At 45.5% G+C, this 24,241-nt stretch overlaps 1 protein-coding gene across 2 annotated transcripts; it reads left to right on the forward strand.

Moving 5' to 3' along the window:
* Positions 1-484: 484 nt before the first annotated feature.
* LOC115169962 (dipeptidyl peptidase 9) lies at positions 485-22,845 on the forward strand. 2 transcript variants are annotated; one of them, XM_029726121.1, is made up of 21 exons: positions 485-724; positions 2,828-2,918; positions 3,111-3,349; positions 3,499-3,611; positions 5,762-5,935; positions 6,317-6,488; positions 6,615-6,725; positions 6,976-7,104; positions 7,344-7,405; positions 7,508-7,608; positions 7,942-8,119; positions 8,552-8,711; positions 10,323-10,402; positions 10,548-10,700; positions 11,576-11,711; positions 15,920-16,065; positions 16,818-16,964; positions 18,121-18,273; positions 20,899-21,041; positions 21,498-21,609; positions 21,933-22,845. In XM_029726121.1, exons 2-21 carry the CDS (start codon positions 2,863-2,865, stop codon positions 22,023-22,025), a joined length of 2,658 nt encoding a protein of 885 aa, XP_029581981.1. In that variant the 5' UTR covers positions 485-724; positions 2,828-2,862; the 3' UTR covers positions 22,026-22,845. The 2 variants fall into 2 exon arrangements, with proteins under 2 accessions (XP_029581981.1, XP_029581982.1); XM_029726122.1 differs by having other exon boundaries at positions 486-724; positions 6,320-6,488.
* Positions 22,846-24,241: the final 1,396 nt, after the last annotated feature.

The raw sequence follows: 24,241 nt of genomic DNA on the forward strand, positions 1-24,241 counted from the left end.
TATTTAAAAGAAATAATAATCCGTTTACTGGCAGTATGCTATGTTGCATGTGTCTCAACACGTTGGCTAAATTTGCATATACATGGCTACTACAAGGGTAAAATCATTATGCGAGGTCATCTATCACCTTTATTCAGAGAAAATTACTGCCAAACAGTCACGTGTAATAAACGAACAAACACCCTATATTGCTTCGCCACCTGGTGAATCGTGAATGTCTACTAAACTGGGACATTATATTAAAGCAATTAAGACTTGACAGTCATTGATATTGTTGTTAATTGAACATCGCATCTACTGTAAAAAAAATAATAATAAGCTAATGGACGGACTGCATATTTTCCAATGCAATAATCTTGAATCATTTACAGTTTTGGCAACCTTTCCTGTCAGTACATGTTTACAGTAGAATGTGTACAGTTCTTTATATTCATAAATTATTGCCTCGTATCAAACACAAATTTCTAGTTGGGATTAATGACTGCGCAGCCGCTAGCGCAGCATCATCCTTGCGAACACAGCCGAAGAGGAGCGGTGCGGCCCTGTAAAAGCGCCGAAGCATTATCCCCGGGTTAGAAGGTTCCTGGGTGTTCTCCTTCGTGATCTACGTTAACGTCTGCCTACATTCTGGGCCATGGACACAACCTTTAGCAGTAATATTCGTTTTTTAATACCTACCTAGTAAAGCCAAGGATCGTTTGGAAAATAAGAAGTGGCTGGATTGGTAAGTATACGTTTCTGAACTCGATTGTGATAGTCGACTCCAGTGACAGCCTTAACCCGCTAGCTCATAGTTGCCAAGCTGGTATACCGGACAACTGTCACGAGAGAGCTGTCATGTTACAATGTATCCTAGCTGGCAATCGTTGCGGTAATATGCAGTTAGATTGCGGCAATGTAACACTTACGCTATATTAGATATACAATGTAGCTAATCACGACACTGTTGCCAACTTGTACTGTTAGCTAGCTAAACCATATCCAGCTACAGTTCTGACCCCTTGATGAGAACAAAGATAGCTATGTCGTACGTACCGGTCATTCAATTATTTCCCCTATCCCTGGTTTCCTTTCCCAATTCTAGCTACCAACCTATCTGATATTTATAATGGTAGAATATCAGTTCATCTTATCTTCAAAGGTTATGAATGGAAGAGAAAATGTCTATGACTTAGATTAGTCTATAGTCAATGCAGGCAATGTGTGGATGACAAAAACGAGTTTGTCAGCTATCACTTCCTGCTTTCCAGATGCAGAAGTGATAGTTCTTCATACCTTTTTTGTATGGTGCAGCTTAGGCCTTCCACCCCACCCCCAGCCAGCCAGCCCATATTTCCCCTTGTACACTGAACAAAAATAGAAATGCAACATGTAATCTGTTGGTTTCATGAGCTGAATTAAAAGATGTGAAGTGTTCCATACACACAAAAAGCTTATTTCTCTCAAATTTGGTCTACAAATTTGCTTACATCCTCTGTTTTTAGTGAATATTCCCCTGACAGGTGTGGCATATCAAGAAGCTGATTAAACAGTGTGATCATTACACAGATGGATCTTGTGCTGGGGACAAAATCAGCTGTTTTATAACACAACACAATACCACAGATGTCTCAAGTTTTGAGGGAGTGTGCAATTGGCATGCTGACTGCAGGAATGTCCACCAGAGCTGTGGCCAGAGAATTTAATGTTAATTTCTCTACCAAAGTCGTTTTAGAGAATTTGGCAGTACGTCCAACCGGCCTCACAACCGCCAACCACATGTATGGCATCGTTTGGGTGAGCGGTTTGCTAATGTCAACATTGGGAACAGAGTGCCCATGGTGGAGGTGGAGTTATGGTATAGGCAGGCATAAGCTACAGACAACAAACACAATTGCATTTTATCGTTGGCAATTTCAATGCACAGAGATACCGTGACAAGATCCAGAGGCCCATTTCTTTTAAAGTATCTGTGACCAACAGATGCATATCTGTATTCCCAGTCATGGGAAATCCATAGATGAGGGCCTAATTAATATTTTTAAATTGACAGATTTTCTCATATAAACTGTAACTCAGTAAAATATTTGAAATTGTTGCTTTTATATTTTTGTTAAGTATAGAGCTATGACCAGCTTGCATCTTCACCCTAGTCTCCCAGAGGGCTGTTTTGGAGCTATTGTCATGTTTACACACACATCCACTCCTTCTGGAGCTTCAGTGTGACATTGTAAAGGCCAGGTTGAGGGGTCACGGCCCATAGGTTTGTTTGGACAATGGGCACCGAGCAGGCTATTGGTGATCAGATTCCTTTTAAATCCAATGCTTGAATGTTTTCTTCACATCATCTGAAAGCAAATGAGTTCTCTGAAATTCCATCAACACAAAGAACATCAATGGGGTCCTTGGCAACCGCCTTTACGCCTGCCCACTCCATACAGAGGGCAAACTTTGTTTTTACTATCACTATGTTGGCTAAGTTTTCATGCATTCCTGTAACATCATACTATACAAGCAATGGTATATGGACAATTCCTTATGCCTTTGCTATCTACTAACACACCTTAGATACATTTGAGTCATTTAGCAGACGCTCTTATCCAGAGTGACTAAGGTTAAGTGCCTTGCTCAAAGGTACATCAACAGATTTTTCTCCTAGTTGGCTCAGGGATTCAAACCAGCGAACCTTCGGTTACTGGACCAACACCCTTAACCACTAGGCTACCTGCCGACCTAAATACCAAACCTTTACTGCATGCAGGATTGAATGAGAGAGGTTTTATATGTAGGTGTTTTATTCAATGTCTATAAGATTGATTAACCCTTTTATTTGAATGTTTAACTTTAGATTGCAGACTCTGGTTGAGGCTTGTTGGCCAGTGAATGCATAGAGTGAAGAAGGTCAAACTTGGAGACAAAACAGAAGGTTACTGGAAAAGGTATGGTGTCCATGTGCGTTCAAATGACCTGTGTGTACCTTCTCTGTGGATAAGAGTGCTAGATAACCCATTGTATAGGCCAATACATGTGTGTCTGTCTATCTGTCTGTGTGCGTTTCCATACTAGATGCAAGTGCCATTGTTCATGAGCATGTAGATGACCAGTGGTTTTTTTTCTGTTCTCCCTCTCAGTTGTTTAGAAGGGAATATGACGGCGGTGGACGGGCTAACAGACAGCACAGAGGTGGTGGAGATGGAGGACGTTCCGTCTCAGTTCTATGTGGAGAAGCACTCGTGGGGCGGCCTGCGTGACATCATCCACAGCAGCAGGAAGTACTCAGGAATGATCGCCAACAAAGCACCCCATGACTTCCAGTTTGTGCAGAAAAACGATGAGTCAGGCCCCCACTCCCATCGACTGTACTACCTCGGTGAGCCAAGGCCATCTGCCACTGATGATCGTCACACTTTGGCTCACTCAGTGCTTCATTGAGTTACTCAAGTTGCAACACTGTTTTGCAAGTTGTACCTTGGCCACTTAACTAATTCTCACTTCCGACCGTCTCTCTTTATCGATCAGGAATGCCTTACGGAAGTAGAGAGAACTCACTGCTCTACTCGGAAATCCCCAAGAAGATCCGGAAAGAGGCCCTCTTGGTGTTGTCGTGGAAACAGATGCTAGATCACTTCCAGGTGAATACCCCTTGAATCCTCTGTGCGTCACTGAAACCTAATGACATCCAAACCTGGTGCCAAGGAAATCCTAATAAAATATATTATAGTTATTATCCTCATAAGATAAAGATCTCAAGCTCTCTAACATTTTTTTTACCGTGGTTTGTCAAAAAAATGTATTTGCTAATTCACTGGAAACGTTCATAACATAACCTGAAGCCAGGAGACGCGTAATAGGAAAGTGGAACCATAATTTCTCACATATTCACAGACATTCATTCAGAGATACCCACAAAGTCTCCAGACAGCGACAATTAAATAACAGTTGAATAATCATTAAAGGTAGACTCAGCGAAAAGACGCTGCCGCGATCATCACCGCAGATATTGCGACGAGGGAGATGCAAGACTTCGCTCGCACACAGTCACACACAGTATCTTCGCATGTGCATGGGTTTGCTTCACGCTCTCAGATAACAGGCAAACACATGCATACTGACGCCACACATTTTAAATAATTTATTTGAATCCACCAATGAAATGTACAAAAAAATGATCCAAACATTTCAAAGGGCTTTTTGCATGGCCCTCAAGGAAAACACCTCCTTCTCCAAACAGCTAGGCTGCCCACGACAGCTGAAACAGAGCAGTACCTAGCCAACTGGTCTCCTTCTCCAAACAGCTAGGCTGCCCACGACAGCTGAAACAGAGCAGTACCTAGCCAACGGGTCTCCTTCTCCAAACAGCTAGGCTGCCCACGACAGCTGAAACAGAGCAGTATCTAGCCAACTGGTCTCCTTCTCCAAACAGCTAGGCTGCCCACGACAGCTGAAACAGAGCAGTATCTAGTCAATTGCTTTGCCCTAGTTTTTGTCAGGCCCGCAATCTGGAGGCCACACACTGCAAGTCTGTGTATGGAGCCGCGACTGCCAAATATCAGCGCTACCAGCTTGCACCTCCACCCAAGGCTGTCCCAGCATGCCACTAGGGGCTGGTATTTAAAAAGCTTCTCAGCAAAGGTTTGCTCCATGTAGCCGTCCACTGAGCAGCCTACTTCCAAAATGAGAGCCTCCCACACAACAACAATATCTGGTGTATTTGGCCAACAGGAAATCACATCATCATCAACATCAAACCAGCTTCCTGTTACACAACAATGTTTGTGCATGTATGCTGTTGGTGAGACCACTTGTCTCACCTCTCTGGCTATCAGATCAACAAGGCAGTCATGACTAGCAATGTACAAATCCTTGTATGAACAGCACCCATTCACAACGTGGGCAATGGACTCCATTACATTTCACTCATGTAGAATACAAAATGGGTCATGGTTTGTTGGGTACCCGAGTGCTATATTATATTTTGTTGGTACAACTTGCAGCCCTGCCTTAACAGTAAAGGTGGGAATGTCCTCGCCAATGGCAGCATGGAATGGGAGACAGCGTGGTCAGCACAGTCCAGAGCAGAGAGTTTCTCCTGCAGTCTCAGGCCAGTGCAGCGTTGCAATAGCTACATCCGTCTGATACCAAGGAGTGTCGTCCTGGATGTAGGATGAGATGTTTCATCATGGGTGACAAAAGCCTCCACAACAACACTGCGATCTGCCACAACTGCATCAGAGGCAGTCACTGGCTTAGTTTGCATATTAGTCCGTGTCCACCTGAGCTCCAGTCTGGTTGCTCAGGTCGTTGAGGTCCGGCCAGTCTTACCAGTCTCCAAAGCCTGCAGCACGAGTGTCCAATTTTCCATAGGCCTTCCTCCTGAAGCCCAAGAAGTTGTCCTCGGTGTCCCTAGCCAGTGGAACCTTCCTCCTCCATAGGTCCAGAAGGCTGGAGGCTCTGGCTAACTGCCTAACTGTCACATCGTCACTGTTGAACATGTTCAACAGGTGAGTCAGTCTGGTAGCAGTGTAAATGGACCAGTAAATAATCGTTTCACTGTTGGTCTACACCTGTTGTCTACGAAACATGTGACAAATAAAACTTCATTTGATTTGATTTCAGGTACGGGACCAAAACAGCTGTGAAGTTTAGCCTCGCGCTTCAATGTTCTTAGTTGTTGCTGAAATTGACCCACTATGCTGTTTACTTTGTGCACCTACGTCATATCGCTGAGTCTACCTTTAAATAATTATGATGACAGCAAAATGACTTCCCCCCTCACTACCAGGCCACGCCGCACCAGGGGGCCTATTCCCGGGAAGAGGAGCTCCTTAGGGAGCGGAAGCGCCTGGGAGCGTTTGGGATCACTTCCTATGACTACCACGCCCAGACCGGCCTGTTCCTCTTCCAGGCCAGCAACAGCCTCTTCTATTGCCAGGACGGGGGCAGCAATGGCTTCATCGTGAGTCTTACCCCCCTTTATTACTTAAATGATCTTAGAAAGCCTTTTCTACATCTGCAATTGCCACTAAGTGATTTACAGTAACTTTGATTAGTGTCATTGAATGTCATTTTAACATCCAATAGTTGATATGAGCATTGGTGCATGAACTGCACAGCACCCAACGCCACAGCAATGAATGGCTGTTGCTGTGTGTATGGTTGTGTCTTCAGGGTTGTATTCATTAAGGCACACTGGCAAAAAAACTTTTTTCAATGGAAAACAAAAACAAGCCATTTTATTGGACAAGTTGAGTTTGTCCCTGTTTCAGTCTGTTTTGTTCAGTTTGGTGCCTAATGAATACGACCCTGTACACTAAGAGTGTGTTTCCTGGTTTAAAAGCAGTCTGCGCCCATTAAGCCGGTGGAGATTAAGACACAGTGCTCAGGGACCCGCATGGACCCCAAGATCTCCCCAGGAGAGCCCAACTTCATTGCTTTCATCAACAACAACGACCTGTGGCTGGCTAACCTCAAGTCTGGGGAGGAGAGGAGACTCACCTTCTGTCACAAAGGTCAGAAGGGTCAGGGACTTTTGGAAGTTTGTGTACTGTAGTTGTATGGAATTGTTTACACTCTATGGCCTGTTGCTGACACCGCATGGATTTAATGAATGAATGAATCCCCTCTCCCTGGGTCAGGTCTGGATAATGTGAAGGAGGACCCCAAGTCTGCGGGCGTGGCCACGTTTGTGATCCAGGAGGAGTTTGACCGCTTCACTGGCTACTGGTGGAGTCCCTCTGCCGTAGAGGGTGAGTAGGCACCTTCTGTCACTCCTTCCTTATGACTAGAGAAGGAACCATTTTCATGTGAGAAATTGGGCTCTTCCTTAATCAAACAGTCAGTCAGTCATGCTTTGATGAACGTCGTACAGGCTTTAACTTGCCCCAGACACTGTCATCATGAAGCTGTGTCTGTCATGAATGCTAGCTGTTTCTGTATGCATTTTATCAGAGCATGTTATCAGTTCCGTCTGTCTAACCTGCTCTTCTCCTCTGTTAGACTCAGATGGGGGCAAAACTCTGTACCTGCTGTATGAAGAGGTGGATGAGACAGAGGTAGAGATCATTCATGTTCCCTCTCCAGCCCTGGAGGAGCGGAAGGCCGACGCCTACAGATACCCCCGCACAGGTGAGCCCCCCTGACCAATCAGAATGTCAGGAATGTGTTTGCGTTCTAGAAATCGTTGGGGAGGTACTCAGATCCAGACTCATTGTGGAGAAGAAACTAACATCCATGGTGGTGGCGTAGCGTTTGGCCGGAGCATGGAGTCTGGGTAGCCTGGCAAACATACAGTATTAGCAGTGACCTAATAAATTCATTTCAGGAGTAGACCACTAGAATTAACAAAAATAATTATGTTTTTGTAGGCAGTAAAAATCCTCAAACCACCCTGAAACTGGCTCAGATCAAGACTGACATACAAGGAAAAGTAAGTGGCAGCTGCTTTTGACTGCTCTTAATTTATTCCCTTATTTTGCTCTCGCTGCTCACTGTAGTGTTTACAAGGAGACTAATGTGTGTGTGTCTCCAGATCGTGAGCGTACAAGACAAGGAGCTAGTTCTCCCCTTCACCTCCCTGTTCCCTGGGACGGAGTACATCTCCCGCGCAGGATGGACGACTGATGGCAAATAGTGAGTTTTACGACATAATGTTTCCCCAGGAAGCACTGCTTTTGACCTCTCTCTGATGCTATGTGGCTTACATTGGTGATGGTTAGGGCTGGGGGACGGGAAAAGTCATCCTACAATTCCGCAGAAATCTTGGTTTGTTAGTTGATTAATTGATCAGTTGTGCCAGTGTTGAGCTCCAACACAGGCCTGCATACTCTGTAGCGCTCTAGGACCAGGGTTGGTGTCCTCTGAGCTTGTGGAAAGGACAAGGCATTAGTGATGTTGGACCAGTCATTATTGTACTGTACGTATGATCCAGTCAGTGAGGGAATGTGTGTTTCTGTCTCCCCCAAGTGGTTGGGCAGTGCTGCTGGACCGCAGTCAGAGGAGGCTCCAGCTGGTGCTGCTGCCCCCGGCCCTCTTCATCCCCGTCACAGGCAACCTGGCCCAAAGGCAGAAGAACCTGGAGGCCGTGCCCCATGACGTCCAGCCCTACATCGTCTACGAGGAGACCACCGACATCTGGATCAATGTGAGATGGGGGGGGCAGGGTGGGGATAATATGGAAAATGACTACGGGTTAGGGAAAGGAGGGGCACTGACTTGTCATTCCTCATTTTAAGCTCCGAAGCCTCGGTCTTTCATCCATCTGTACTATATGAGAGAATTGTAGTTACCAGATATGTGCTTAGTATTATGTAGAATTAGTCTTCAGACTGTAGATTTGGCTATCAGTGCCCTCTCAAAAATAGAAGATTTAATGCTTCTTGGGAATTACTCTTGGAATATTTAACTGCATGTACAGTTTGATTGTTGAATTCACACTCATCTGACAGTCACTGTAGTGTAATAGTGATTTGAAGGGCTATATGTGTGAGTATGTATGTATGTTGACATATGTATTTGCATGGAAGAATCCGGCCACAACAAACTAACAACCACCATGTTTTTCTGTTGTCCACAGGTTCATGATATTTTCTATCCATTCGTTCAAACGTCAGAGGACGAGTTCTCTTTCATATGGGTGAATGAATCCAAAACGGGCTTCAGCCATCTGTACAAAATCACATCAACATTACGACCAGGCTGCTACCAGTGGGCAGGAAGCTACGAATACACAGAGGGTAATTCCGTTGCTGTCATTAACCAGGTTGTGCATAATAAAACACACGTCAGGCCTGATGGAAAAAGCAAGTTTGCGAAATCTTGGTCCCTCAAATAATACGCTTCACAAGGCGGGATAAGTTTATTGGTTAAATAGATTGTGACAATTGCGGTTGAGACACAGTTATGAGCAATTTTTGATCTAATAACCAGTAAGAGTCACGTGATGATATGCCTACTACCACCACCATAGACACATGAAAGCAGTTATGATGAACTTTATGCAAATGTTCAATAAATATAGAGCAGAGGTACTCAAATCTTAACCTATGAGGTCCGGAGCCTGATGGTTTTCTGTTCTACCTGATAATTAATTGCACATATCTGGTGTCTCATGTCTAAATCAGCCCCTGATTAGAGGGGAACAATGAAACAAAGCAGTGGATCTGGCTTCCAGGTCCAGAGTTGCGTTTGAGGGATATAGAGGGTATTATTTGAATTCTGGTGACATGCCATTATCAAATAAAAATGATCTTGCTGTTATCTATAATCTCATATAACCTACCCTGTCCACTTCATCAGTGAACTGTTGTCTAGAGCACATGCGCCAAAACCAGATGGAGAAAGTTTGCTATTTATCGCAACAGTTTTAGTGAAAAAAACATCGTTAGACTTGAAAATGCGATGGAAACCCATTGAACTTTATTTATGCTTTTTTGTGTGTAATTTTTACCCCCTTTTTCTCCCCAATTTCTTGATTACGATCTTGTCTCATCGCTGCAACTTCCGTACGGACTCGGGAAAGGCGAAGTTCGAGAGCTGTGCGTCCTCTGAAACACACCCCAACCAAGTCGCACTGCTTCTTGACACAATGCCCACTCAACCCAGAAGCCAGCCGCACCAATGTGTTGGAGGAAATACCGTACACCTGGCGACCGTGTCAGTGTGCACTGCGCCCGGCCCGCCACAGGAGTCGCTAGTGCACGATGGGACAAGGACATCCCTGCCGGCCAAACCCTCCCCTAACCCGGATGACACCGGGCCAATTGTGCACCGCCCCATGGGTCTCCCGGTCGCGTCCGGCTGCGACAGAGCCTGGACTCGAACCTAGAATCTCGAGTGACACAGCTAGCACTGCGATGCCTTAGACCACTGCACCACCCGGGAGGCCCAAGCCGCGCTTCTTAACACTCTCTCGATTAACCCGGAAGCCAGCTGCACCAATGTGTCGGAGGAAACACCGTTCAACTGACGACCGAAATCAGCCTTCAGGCGCCCGGCCCGTCGCAAGCAGTCGCCCTATGGGACTCCTGGTCACGGCCGGTTATGGGGATCTTTAGAATATTCACATGAAATTCTGTCGCAAATTGGATGGAAACCTGGCTATCGTCATGTTTTGTGTGACGGCACAAACAGATCTGGGACTCAGGCTTTGTCCTTCCTTCCTTGAGCTAATCACTGATCTGTATGTCATGATTTAATGAAGGTGAGATATTGATTGCATTATTGATTTAACTTTGAACAATCTGTGGTCGGCATCCGGGAGTCACATTACTGCACTGTAAGTCTGGCCAATGTAATAAAAGTTGTCAAAATATCATCTCTAATCTCTATGGTGTTTTACTCTGCAGGAGACTTTAAATGTGCAATCAAGGAGGAGGTGACTCTGACCAGTGGGGAGTGGGAGGTTTTGGCCAGGCATGGCTCCAAGGTAGGTCAGTCAGATTAAAACCCTTATTGTCACAGTGCATTATAAAATATCTTTATAATAGACTTTTGTGTGTGCTCACGCTATTGTACGTTTATAAAGCACGTTCTGTCATCAATATAAATATCATCTGTGATTCTCTCTGTAGATCTGGGTGAATGAGGCCTCTAAGCTGGTGTACTTCCAGGGCACTAGAGACACTCCCCTGGAGCACCACCTCTATGTGGTCAGTTATCAGTCCCCTGGCGACGTGGTCAGACTCAGCAAGCCTGGCTTCTCCCACAGCTGTTCCGTAAGCAAGGTATGGACTCACTCAACCAATAGGATTGAACTAACCTTAAACAGGGTAGGAAGTATATTGACTCTTTGGGATGTCCTAACAGTAGTTGGCTAGATCAGCATTTTGATTTTGTAACACTTATGGGGGGGTGCCTGGCTGCCAAGCCCCCCCTCTGGCACCCCTGTAATACCAACTCTTACCCAAAAAATGTATTCTTGTAGTCGGGCTACAGGGATTGATTGAATATAGCCCTCTGTCACCTGTCATTGCATTCACAAGCTCTTCTGTGGCCATCTTGCCAAACAACATGACTGCAGTAGGTAGTACCAACGAACACTGTAACATCCTGGTACTCTGATCTGTTAGACACACCGCACTCAATCATCCTCTCCCCATGAGACCACACCACAGAAGTACCTTAGTACAGCTGATCTCTTCCCTATGAGAAGCCTGGTTACATCAGGCAGCGTTGTGGAACTCTGCCCATGTCATGCTGTGTAACCATCTGGTCATTCAGCGTCACTGTGTGCCTGTGTGAGAGGATATTGATGGATGTTACTACAATGTTACAGGGATTTGCCTTAGCTGTTAACAGATTGGGCAGCGTAGACATGGCCTGTTGTGTGGGCATCTGGGCCCTCTGTGATGTGGAGTTATCCAGGGAGGTGGTTCTAAACCTGATGGTCTCAGATCTGTTGTGATCTTTCAGGTATACCTCTAACATTGTAAGGTGAGAGACAAAGCTGGCTTGAAATCAGGGCCCATTGACATTCTGTCTCCCATGTGAAGATTAATTCACAGCCGTTCATCTCTCACTCCTTATCATTGTATCTCCCCTTTCTATCCCTCTTTCTCTCTCTCTATTCTTTACTCTCCCTCTTTTTCTCTCTCCACAGAACTTTGATATGTTTGTCAGCCACTACAGTAATGTGAGCATTCCCCCCTGTCTCCACATCTACAAGCTGACGGGCCCAGAGGGAGACCCTCTCCACATGGTGCCTGAGTTCTGGGCCAGCATGATGGAAGCCCCAGGTAAGGAAGAGAGGAGGGTTTATATCATTACTTTAAAAGTCCCAAAAATGTATTTGGCAATCACAGATTACCCTTTTAAAGATGTATCCTTTCTTCCTTGAGGCAATCGCTGTATAGGTGTAAACTGTACCATGGGACTCTCAATTACTCATTCCAGGGCCGGGTTTCCTGATAGCAATGGGATTTAGGCTTCCGAGTGTTTTAACCGTGCGTCTTTCCTACAACGGCTGAAGATGTAACATGTTTTTCCAGTGGTGTAAAATACTTTAAAGTACTACTAAAGTAGTTTTGTTTATTAATTATTTAACCTTTATTTAACTAGGCAAGTCAGTTAAGAACAAATTCTTATTTGCAATGACAGCCTACCAAAAGGCTAAAGGCCTCCTGCGGGGACGGGGGCTGGGATTACAAATAAGGACAAAACACACATCACGACAAGAGAGACACTACATAAAGAGAGACCTAAGACAACAACATAGCATGACAGCAACACATGAAAACACAGCATGATGGCAACACAAGATGGCAGCAGCACAACATGGTAGAAGCACAAAACATGGTACAAAAATTATTGGGCACAGACCAGTGTCTTTAACAGAATGTGACTTGCAGAACGGGTGTTGTATGTGGAGGATGAGGGCTGCAGTAGATATCTCAGATAGGGGGGAGTGAGGCCTAAGAGGGTTTTCTAAATAAGCATCAACCAGTAGGTCTGCGACAGGTATACAGAGATGACCAGTTTACAGAGGAGTATAGAGTGCAGTGATGTGTCCTATAAGGAGCATTGGTGGAAAATCTGATGTCTGAATGGTAAAGAACATCTAGCCGCTCTAGAGCACCCTTACCTGCCAATCTATAAATTACGTCTCCGTAGTCTAGCATGGGTCATCTGAATCAGGGTTAGTTTGGCAGCTTGGTATCTGTACTGGGTTTCCACTTTACTATTTATATTTTTGACATCATTTACTTCACTACATTCCTAAAAGAAATGATGTACTTTTGACTCCATACTTTTTCCCTGACACCCAAAAGTACTTGTTACATTTTGAATGCTTAGCAGGACAAGGAAATTGTCCAATTCAAGCACTTATCAAGAGAACAACCCTGGTAATTCCTACTGGCTCTGGCAGACTCACTAAACACAAATGCTTCGTTTGTAAATTATGTCTGAGTGTTGGAGGGGCACAACTTTCACTGGGGATGGGGGACTTGCAACATTTTTAAATTGCATTTTTGCACTACAGACCCTGGTTCGATTTCAGACTGTATCTCAACCGGCCGTGATTGGGAGTCCCATAGGGCGGCGCACCATTGGCCCAGCGTCGTTAGGGTTTGGCCGGGGTATAAGAATTTGTTCTTAACTGACTTGCCTGGTTAAATAAAAAGTCATTGCGGACGTTACACATCAGGAAATATATTGAGGCAAAAATTACAGACAGTAGCGTACAAATAGCTAATTAAAACCCAATTGAATTAAATAACGTGAAATGTATTTCAATTTCATTCAGATATATAGGTCTATGTAGCCTGTACTGTATATGTATCTTTTTAATACATTTTTCATTGGAAGCGTCTTTATATCCTTCGCTTGTTATGCAAAGAAAAGAGCAAGTTTGTAGTCACTGTTAATATCGACGCCACAGAAAATACAGATAATTCATCTTGATTTTGTGTTTAGCAGAGATCTTCTGTGTATAAATTGATGCTGGAGGGCAAAAAAGCAGCTAACGACGTACTTAGCTGTTCTACGAGTGGTCTGAGACCGTCGTTAAATAACAAACAACTACGCTCCTATGAAGATTCTAATGATGAACGTAGCCTTGAGGTGCTTTTGAGAATCTGGTCCCTGTTGTGTAAGATCCAGGATTACTTCCGAGGAGGAATGGAGTAAATCAATGCTGCCGTAAAAACACACAGTTAGACAATATAATGCTTTGATTTTAGACTGCCCTTTACTTAGTCACTTCTCTGAGTTACCCATCCCAAATGACTCACTATTGAATTGCTTTATAAGCCAGATATCTAACAACACCAGGTCATTGGCCAGTGTGTTTCATAGTGATTGTTGCACCGTAGGTAAACCAAGCTAAATCCAGAACTTATTAAATAATCACATTGATCTCTTTTGGAGTACGATTTTGTACATGTTGCATAGTTAATTAAGAGATTTGTTTTGGCTAAGTGAAAAGTCACGGCAAATGTGAAGGCCGGCTATCTTTTGTATTTTATGAACAAAACGATCAATCTAGAGAGCTACCGTCCTGTAGGTTTTCACTCCAACCCTGTTCCTGGAGAGCTACCCTCCTGTAGGTTTTCACTCCAACCCTGTTCCTGGAGAGCTACCCTCCTGTAGGTTTTCACTCCAACCCTGTTCCTGGAGAGCTACTGTCCTGTAGGTTTTCAATCCAACCCTGTTCCTGGAGAGATACCCTCCTGTAGCTTTTAACTCCAACCCTGTTCCTGGAGAGCTACCGTCCTGTAGGTTTTCACTCCAACCCTGTTCCTGGAGAGCTACTGTCCTGTAGGTTTTCAATCCAACCCTGTTCCTGGAGAGATACCCTCCTGTAGCTTTTAACTCCAACCCTGTTCCTGGAGAGCTACCGTCCTGTAGGTTTTCACTCCAACCCTGTTCCTGGAGAGCTACCCTCCTGTAGGTGTTCACTCCAACCCTATTCCTGGAGAGCTACCCTCCTGTAGGGTTTCACTCCAACCCTGTTCCTGGAGAGCTACCCCCCTGTAGGTTTTCACTCCAACCCTGTTCCTGGAGAGCTACCCTCCTGTAGGTTTTCACTCCAACCCTGTTCCTGGAGAGCTACCCTCCTGTAGGTTTTCACTCCAACCCTGTTCCTGGAGAGCTACCCCCCTGTAGGTGTTCACTCCAACCCTGTTCCTGGAGAGCTACCCTCCTGTAGGTTTTCACTCCAACCCTGTTCCTGGAGAGCTACCCCCCTGTAGGTGTTCACTCCAACCCTGTTCCTGGAGAGCTACCGTCCTGTAGGTTTTCACTCCAACCCTGTTCCTGGAGAGCTACCCTCCTGTAGGTGTTCACTCCAACCCTGTTCCTGGAGAGCTACCCCCCTGTAGGTGTTCACTCCAACCCTATTCCTGGAGAGCTACCCTCCTGTAGGTTTTCACTCCAACCCTGTTCCTGGAGAGCTACCCTCCTGTAGGTTTTCACTCCAACCCTGTTCCTGGAGAGCTACCCCCCTGTAGGTTTTCACTCCAACCCTGTTCCTGGAGAGCTACCCTCCTGTAGGTTTTCACTCCAACCCTGTTCCTGGAGAGCTACTGTCCTGTAGGTTTTCAATCCAACCCTGTTCCTGGAGAGATACCCTCCTGTAGCTTTTAACTCCAACCCTGTTCCTGGAGAGATACCCTCCTGTAGGTTTTCACTCCAACCCTGTTCCTGGAGAGCTACCCTCCTGTAGGTGTTCACTCCAACCCTATTCCTGGAGAGCTACCCTCCTGTAGGGTTTCACTCCAACCCTGTTCCTGGAGAGCTACCCCCCTGTAGGTTTTCACTCCAACCCTGTTCCTGGAGAGCTACCCTCCTGTAGGTTTTCACTCCAACCCTGTTCCTGGAGAGCTACCCTCCTGTAGGTTTTCACTCCAACCCTGTTCCTGGAGAGCTACCCCCCTGTAGGTATTCACTCCAACCCTGTTCCTGGAGAGCTACTCCCCTGTAGGTATTCACTCCAACCCTGTTCCTGGAGAGCTACCCCCCTGTAGGTTTTCACTCCAACCCTGTTCCTGGAGAGCTACCGTCCTGTAGGTTTTCACTCCAACCCTGTTCCTGGAGAGCTACCCTCCTGTAGGTTTTCACTCCAACCCTGTTCCTGGAGAGCTACCCCCCTGTAGGTTTTCACTCCAACCCTGTTCCTGGAGAGCTACCGTCCTGTAGGTTTTCACTCCAACCCTGTTCCTGGAGAGCTACCCCCCTGTAGGTTTTCACTCCAACCCTGTTCCTGGAGAGCTACCCTCCTGTAGGTTTTCACTCCAACCCTGTTCCTGGAGAGCTACCCCCCTGTAGGTATTCACTCCAACCCTCATGTAGTGCACTGGACTGTAATAATTAGCTGGTTGTTAAGCTGAATAAGGTCAGTTACATCTGGGGTTAGAGGTAAAAGATACGGGGCGATAGCTCAACAGGAACACGGTTGGAGAGCCCTGATCTTGTTTTTCTGTGTTTATCTTTGTGTGTACTCCAGGTTGCCCAGGAGACTACAAATCTCCGGAGATCTTTGACTTCCCGGGAAAGTCAGGCTTCCAGCTCTATGGAATGGTGTACAAGCCTCACAACCTCCAGCCTGGCAGGAAGCATCCCACAGTCCTCTTTGTCTATGGTGGCCCGCAGGTTTGTGGCTTCTCTCAGACATTACAATTTAGTTATTCGATCGGGAATTCTTTATAGAAATCCAATCAGATCTGTGAGCACCAAAGGGGTAGGAACTAAGGGGGAGGAGTCTGGGTTTTGTCTTTAAGGGATACAGCATTTGTCAAAATTGACTTTTCATAGCAGGTTAGGAGAACCTATGCTGCAGGTTATGATAACCTAATGCTCTTAACTTGCTACTTTAATTAAGGTTAGGAAAAGGGTTAGGGTTAGCTAAAATGTAGACGTGACCAGGAGCCAGGGGCTGAAATGGAATTGGTCCTGTATGACCTGTTTCTAACTAGCAATCATAGCCAATACTTTCCCTAGAAATAGCCATACCAAGTTCTGTCACCTTGTTGTTTTTCACGTACAGTAGCAAGATGTGTACAATGCTGAAGTCCTGTAGTCTCTATTGGGCTGACCCAAACCGTACTGTGATGTTCTTTCCAGGATTGTTCCAACAACTGTGGTGTATGCGTAATCAGGCTAGCCCAGTACAGCTCGGCCAGGTCCTGCCCTGCCCTGCTCGGCTCGGCCCTGTCCTGCTCGGCCCTGCCCTGCTCGGCTCGGCCCTGCCCTGCCCTGCTCTGCTCGGCCCTGCCCTGCTCGGCTCGGCTCTGTCCTGCTCGGCCCTGCTCGGCTCGGCCCTGCTCGGCCCTGCTAGGCTCGGCCCTGCCCTGCTAGGCTCGGCTCGGCTCGGCGGTGTGAAAAGGGTATGTGTCTCCCCACAGGTCCAGTTGGTGAATAACACCTTCAAGGGGATGAAGTACCTGCGTCTCAACACCCTGGCCTCTCTGGGATACGCTGTGGTGGTCATCGACGGGAGGGGCTCCTGTCAGAGGGGCCTGAAGTTTGAAGGGGCTCTGAAAAACAAAATGGTAGGATTGGTCGAAAGCCACTATTTCCCTTGTAACCCATATCTTTATTTTTTAAATGGTTCCGATACACATTGTTCCATCTTTTTGTGTATAAGCATTAAAGCTGTAATCCTTAATGGTGAAACTGCAACGTACTTTTATGATATTACAGCAACAAAAAAGTTAGTGTCAACAACCATCGGATGTCATTGCACACATGATAGAGAGCACAATATGTACTGCCGTTTTTTTTTACCCTGCTGCACGACGCTCCTCAGCTCGGCAACAAAAACAATAAGGATGGTAGGGTGGCCAGTGGCGCTGTTTCCCCATGCTGCGGATTCAATCTCTAAGGTACCCGTGTTCTACTGTACACACAGACATGGCAAATTGTACTGTGCAGGTTCATTAAAACACATTGGATCACCATATACCGTGTGCAGGCACCCTTTTACCCGTTAATAATACTTTCTGGTATTTATTCATGGTACAGCACCTGTGTGACTCTCACACATCTTTCATCTAGACCAGGTGTTCTTCAACTTTTTCAGCTTGAGACCCAAATGAGAAATTGATCGTCCTCCCGTGCCCCAAATTAAGAAGAAAATGTCACTGTGACTAATGTCCTCCTCTCTCTGTGTGTGTTACCAGGGCCAGGTGGAGACTAATGTCCTCCTCTCTCTGTGTGTGTTACCAGGGCCAGGTGGAGACTAATGTCCTCCTCTCTCTCTGTGTGTTACCAGGGCCAGGTGGAGACTAATGTCCTCCTCTCTCTGTGTGTGTTACCAGGGCCAGGTGGAGACTAATGCCCTCCTCTCTCTGTGTGTGTTACCAGGGCCAGGTGGAGACTAATGTCCTCCTCTCTCTGTGTGTGTTACCAGGGCCAGGTGGAGACTAATGTCCTCCTCTCTCTGTGTGTGTTACCAGGGCCAGGTGGAGACTAATGCCCTCCTCTCTCTGTGTGTGTTACCAGGGCCAGGTGGAGACTAATGCCCTCCTCTCTCTCTGTGTGTTACCAGGGCCAGGTGGAGACTAATGCCCTCCTCTCTCTCTGTGTGTGTGTGTGTGTGTGTGTGTGTGTGTGTGTGTGTGTGTGTGTGTGTGTGTGTGTGTGTGTGTGTGTGTGTGTGTGTGTGTGTGTGTGTGTGTGTGTGTGTGTGTGTGTGTGTGTTACCAGGGCCAGGTGGAGATCGAGGACCAGGTGGAGGGGCTTCAGTATGTGTCAGAGAGGTTCAACTTTGTGGACCTGAGTCGCGTGGCCATCCACGGCTGGTCCTACGGAGGCTTCCTCTCCCTCATGGGCATCATCCAGAGACCCAACGTCTTCAAGGTGAGAGGCACTACACTAAAATACACAATTCCAATCCCAAATCACTTGATGATCTGGGTAGATTAGATACCACATTGCCCTCTGATTGGCTAGGGGAGATTTTCCCTTATTGCTTAGACCTATTTAAACACTTTAGATCTCCAGGAGTGGGTAGGGATCTGAAGAGACTTCATTGGACTAGAACTATCTTGGATTGTGTTTTATTCTAGAAAGTGTAATCACATCTAATTTACAATGCAGATTAGACTGAATTTAGTTGATTATAGATTGGCCTATTGGTGAGGATAGGTTTGATTTATGTGAAGCTCATCAAATATGACATTCTGTGTGGATGTAGTTTTCCCATTAGGCCTCATGGTGTTGATGTTGGGTCACATGTCATTCCACACTGCAGTTCTCATAGTGCCTGTCCTTAGTTGTATCTCTCACCATCATATATACCAGTATATCTCTCACCATCATATCTCTCACCATCATACACTGCTCAAAAAAATAAAGGGAACACTTAAACAACAATGTAACTCCAAGTCAATCACACTTCTGTGAAATCAAACTGTCCACTTAGGAAGCAACACTGATTGACAATAAATGTCACATGCTGTTGTGCAAATGGAATAAACAACAGGTGGAAATTATAGGCAATTAGCAAGACACCCCCAATAAAGGAGTGGTTCTGCAGGTGGGGACCACAGACCACTTCTCAGTTCCTATGCTTCCTGGCTGATGTTTTGGTCACTTGAATGCTGGTGGTGCTTTCACTCTAGTGGTAGCATGAGACGGAGTCTACAACCCACACAAGTGGCTCAGGTAGTGCAGCTCATCCAGGATGGCACATCAATGCGAGCTGTGGCAAGAAGGTTTGCTGTGTGTGTCAGCGTAGTGTCCAGAGCATGGAGGCGCTACCAGGAGACAGGCCAGTACATCAGGAGACGTGGAGGAGGCCGTAGGAGGGCAACAACCCAGCAGCAGGACCGCTACCTCCGCCTTTGTGCAAGGAGGAGCAGGAGGAGCACTGCCAGAGCCCTGCAAAATGACCTCCAGCAGGCCACAAATGTGCATGTGTCTGCTCAAACGGTCAGAAAGAGACTCCATGAGGGTGGTATGAGGGCCCGACGTCCACAGGTGGGGGTTGTGCTTACAGCCCAACACCGTGCAGGACGTTTGGCATTTGCCAGAGAACACCAAGATTGGCAAATTCGCCACTGGCGCCCTGTGCTCTTCACAGATGAAAGCAGGTTCACACTGAGCACGTGACAGACGTGACAGAGTCTGGAGACACCGTGGAGAACGTTCTGCTGCCTGCAACATCCTCCAGCATGACCGGTTTGGCGGTGGGTCAGTCATGGTGTGGGGTGGCATTTCTTTGGGGGGCCGCACAGCCCTCCATGTGCTCGCCAGAGGTAGCCTGACTGCCATTAGGTACCGAGATGAGATCCTCAGACCCCTTGTGAGACCATATGCTGGTGCGGTTGGCCCTGGGTTCCTCCTAATGCAAGACAATGCTAGACCTCATGTGGCTTGAGTGTGTCAGCAGTTCCTGCAAGAGGAAGGCATTGATGCTATGGACTGGCCCGCCCGTTCCCCAGACCTGAATCCAATTGAGCACATCTGGGACATCATGTCTCGCTCCATCCACCAACGCCACGTTGCACCACAGACTGTCCAGGAGTTGGCGGATGCTTTAGTCCAGGTCTGGGTTAGGGTTAGGGTTAGATCCCTCAGGAGACCATCTGCCACCTCATCAGGAGCATGCCCAGGCGTTGTAGGGAGGTCATACAGGCACGTGGAGGCCACACACACTACTGAGCCTCATTTTGACTTGTTTTAAGGACATTACATCAAAGTTGGATCAGCCTGTAGTGTGGTTTTCCACTTTAATTTTGAGTGTGACTCCAAATCCAGACCTCCATGGGTTGATGAATTGGATTTCCATTGATTATTTTTGTGTGATTTTGTTGTCAGCACATTCAACTATGTAAAGAAAAAAGTATTTAATAAGATTATTTCTTTCATTCAGATCTAGGATGTGTTGTTTAAGTGTTCCCTTTATTTTTTTGAGCAGTGTATATATACCAGCGTATATCTCACCATCATATATACCAGTGTATCTCTCATCATCGTATGTATGTATGTATGTATGTATGTATGTATGTATGTATGTATGTATGTGTGTGTGTGTGTGTGTGTGTGTGTGTGTGTGTGTGTGTGTGTGTGTGTGTGTGTGTACCAGTGTATCTCTCACCAGCAGCAGAGGTACCGGGGGCGTATTCAGACTCTTGTCAATATGTACAGTACTGCTCGGCAGATAGGGCTTCATTGAACCATTAAATAGCAGAAGTCTAGACATGTCACACAATCACTGTGTGCCACCACCATGCTATACTGAACTAATTCCCACAGGCTTCTGAAAAGCAGTTTGACCTGTCATGTTGAGCTAAAATGTAGAAAATGAACACCAGCTGAAGTGTGATGGTACAATGCATCTGAAATGTCTTAGTTGTCTGTCCCAGTGGAGGCTGGTGGAGGGACAAATGGCAGGACAGGCTGATTTTAATGCTATCCTTACTGAAAAAATAAATAAATTGCCCCTCCCCCCCAAAAAATAGCAATGTTGTTCCTTTTCAGGTGGCCATAGCAGGCGCTCCCGTGACGGTGTGGATGGCGTACGACACGGGTTACACAGAGCGCTACATGGATACGCCTGATAACAACCAACAGGGCTACGAGGAGGGCTCCGTGGCACTGCATGTGGACAAGCTGCCCAGCGAGTCAGTCCCATACTGTTTACTGCACTCTATACACTTGAACCAATCTAACAAATAAGAATGGCCAACTTCTATATTTCTATATTGTACTGTAGATTAAGGTAACAATGTTGTGGTCAGTTCTATTCCATTTTATTGATCATTGTTGAATAAAAACAGGCATTGGTTTTGAGCAACAAAAATACTACTTATTTGTATTTTGGATGTTTCTCAGCTCAAATTTCAAGGACAGATGGAATGTTATTGAGTTTCACCATAAACATTTCTGTGTATAATAAATAAACAGGATATACTTACTGTTGTGTGTGTGTGTGTGTGTGTGTGTGTGTGTGTGTGTGTGTGTGTGTGTGTGTGTGTGTGTGTGTAAAAAAAAAAAAAGGAAGAACATGAAAATTGAACCTGTTTTATTTTCATGTGGTTTCTGTCTGTTTCCATCCCTTTGAAACCCTCTCCTCCCAGGCCAAACCGTTTGCTGATTTTACATGGATTCCTTGATGAGAATGTTCACTTTTTCCACACCAACTTCCTGGTGTCACAAATAATCCGTGCTGGGAAGCCATATCAGCTACAGGCTAGTATTATTGTGTTGTTGACATTTCTAAATCTGTGTTAAAGGCATGTTATGGCTAACATAGTCCCACCTATTGATATACGTTTCCCCAACATGGACAATGTTGCACAGAGAGAAGTACTGCTACAGTCTGTCCCATGTGCTGTCTGTGGGACCCAGAAGGGGGCTGCTATCTTAGCCAAGACTTTAATAGACAACTCTTTCATTTTAATGGGTTTCAGGGAATATTGCGTTTACAGAAAATTGCAAATTGTAGTCACATGTACCATATAGTGTATACTGAAGCAGGAATTAGTGTTTGATTTTCCTCTGTTGTTTTGCAGGTCTACCCCAACGAGCGACACAGTATTCGCTGCCCAGAGTCAGGAGAACACTATGAGATCATGCTGCTGCACTTTCTACAACAATACCTCTGAAAGTCTCCCCCCTCCCCCTCTACCCCATACTGAAACCAACTGTACACCTCCCCCGAAACCTCCTCAACCCAAGCTTCAAGACCTCTCTGCAGCCACACCCAACTACTCCACATTTTACCATCAACTGGTGATCTCACTCAGTTATACCTCCACCTGTCTCGGTCGCTTGCAATCTCTCTCTCTGTGTTCTATTCTTCCGTTCTCTCGTCCCTGCACCTAAGGAGATCCAAGGCAGGGTTGTCAAGTTTCACCTCGGACTGTGGAATGAAAGGGGGATATACGTTATCTGGAGGCTGTCACAATCCCTCTCTAATTGTCTTCCCTTTCTCTGGATTGTTTTGCCAAATGTTTTTGTTTTTCCTCCATTTTATTCAGTCAAGTCAGTGGTAGGATTGGGGTTCCTCGAATAGGAAATGGAAGCTATACACACACACAGACACACACACGCAGCGTATTGGAGTTGGTGTAATGGCTAGAGGAAGAAACCCTGCCTTTACTTGCATTCATTAACTATTTTAAGTGTGTATTGTTAAAAAAAAGAAAATATTTTTATGGATTCTTATTCTTTTATAATGAGTGTCAAATGAAGTCGCTCATTGACATAATACAGTCACTTTCTCTCCTCACATTGCAGTGCTCAAGGTGTCGGCTTGCCTTCTGAAGACATACCATGTATGCCAAAGTACTTCTTGACTTGATCGTGCTGGTATTTCCTTTTTTACGGCAATTACGATACGAGTATGAGCAGCCAAGTCTTAAACAGCTTTGTACCACCTGAATAAAATGTATACATGATGAAGAATAAATACATGTATGATAATCTCTTTAATTTTATAATTTATCACAGAATACCATGAACAAGGATGGATGGATCTATGCATATATGGATAGACCATAATGATGAACCAAGATGTTGAGACTGTTTCTATGTCTTAAATTGTACATGATGTACAAGATCAGTGTCATGGTCAACTACAATGTGATTCATATGTTAACACAGGGAATATCCTATGTGTGTAATCTCAGGGCTAGTAATCTTTCCATGTGAATTGATATTCTTCTATGACCCTCTGGGTTCTTTGGAGATGGGGAGACATCTCCTGTCCCTTTTGACCAATCACATCAGATCTTTTCACATCAGATATTTTTCAAAGCTGATCTGACCAATTTGTGAGAAGAAAAAGATCAGAATTGGCTACCTGTCTAAACGAGGCCTCTGTGCCTCTAATCATTGAGTCCTTCAGCAGGTGCAGAGGGTTGATATGTTATCCACCATAGAATTGAATAGGGTCTTTGCCAGAGCCATATGTTAAGATATGATGTCAATACATTACTCTACTCTATGCTATCCACCTTCCCTTTGGGGGAACAGTTGCCATGGATACCAACGATGTGATGCTGCCATTTCATAGACGAGCTCGCTGGAGGTAAGGGTGCTTGGAAGTGATTGATGTTACAGATGCCTTGATGTTACTGAGTGGCCTCTGTAGGCTCTGCTGCATGAAGCTTTAGTGGCCATTTTGAGCACATGTTGGTGATGCAGCTGGAAATGGGAACTCAACCTTTATTAGTGAAGTTGAATTGTATTATTATTTTAATATCAAATTGTGACGACCCTCCCACTCTGTCTGCTGTATTTTCTCTCTTTGCTCTTGTTCCTTATTAGGATGCCAGTGGGCGGAGTTGGAAGGGTCGTCAGCTAGATGGGAAACACCTGGGCTCGGGTGTGACCCAGGATAAAGACACCTCTTCCACAGTCATTAAGAGACTCTCTCCACGCAGACACTTGGTTGATTTTGGTTGTGTAGTTTTGTGGTTTTTTGGTTATTTGCTTTGGCACCTTTCAACACCATGCATTATTACATTCAGGTATGCAAAACACTCACTTACATTACTGATTACACACACCATTGTTAATTATTTAGTTACTTTATTTAATAAATATATATTTTGATACTCGTCTCCACGTTGTCTCCCTTTTGTTGCGAACTCTGAGCCGGTTCGTAACAAGTGGGGGCTCATCCGGGATCTTGAACGGATTGTGTTTGGGAGAAAACGTGGAGGTATGTTAAATTCCGTAGGTACTTTGTTTGTAGATTTTGTTGGTTTGGGTTTGGTGCTCAGTACTGGTTGCTTTTGTTTGTGTGCTGTGTTGGAGAGTACCTTGGTTAGTTTCCAGGCCCTGCCCACCCTGGAAACGCTTGTTCTACTTGCTG

The sequence above is a fragment of the Salmo trutta genome, chromosome 31 (genome assembly GCF_901001165.1).
Source record: "Salmo trutta chromosome 31, fSalTru1.1, whole genome shotgun sequence".
NCBI classification, from domain to species: Eukaryota; Metazoa; Chordata; class Actinopteri; order Salmoniformes; family Salmonidae; genus Salmo; species Salmo trutta.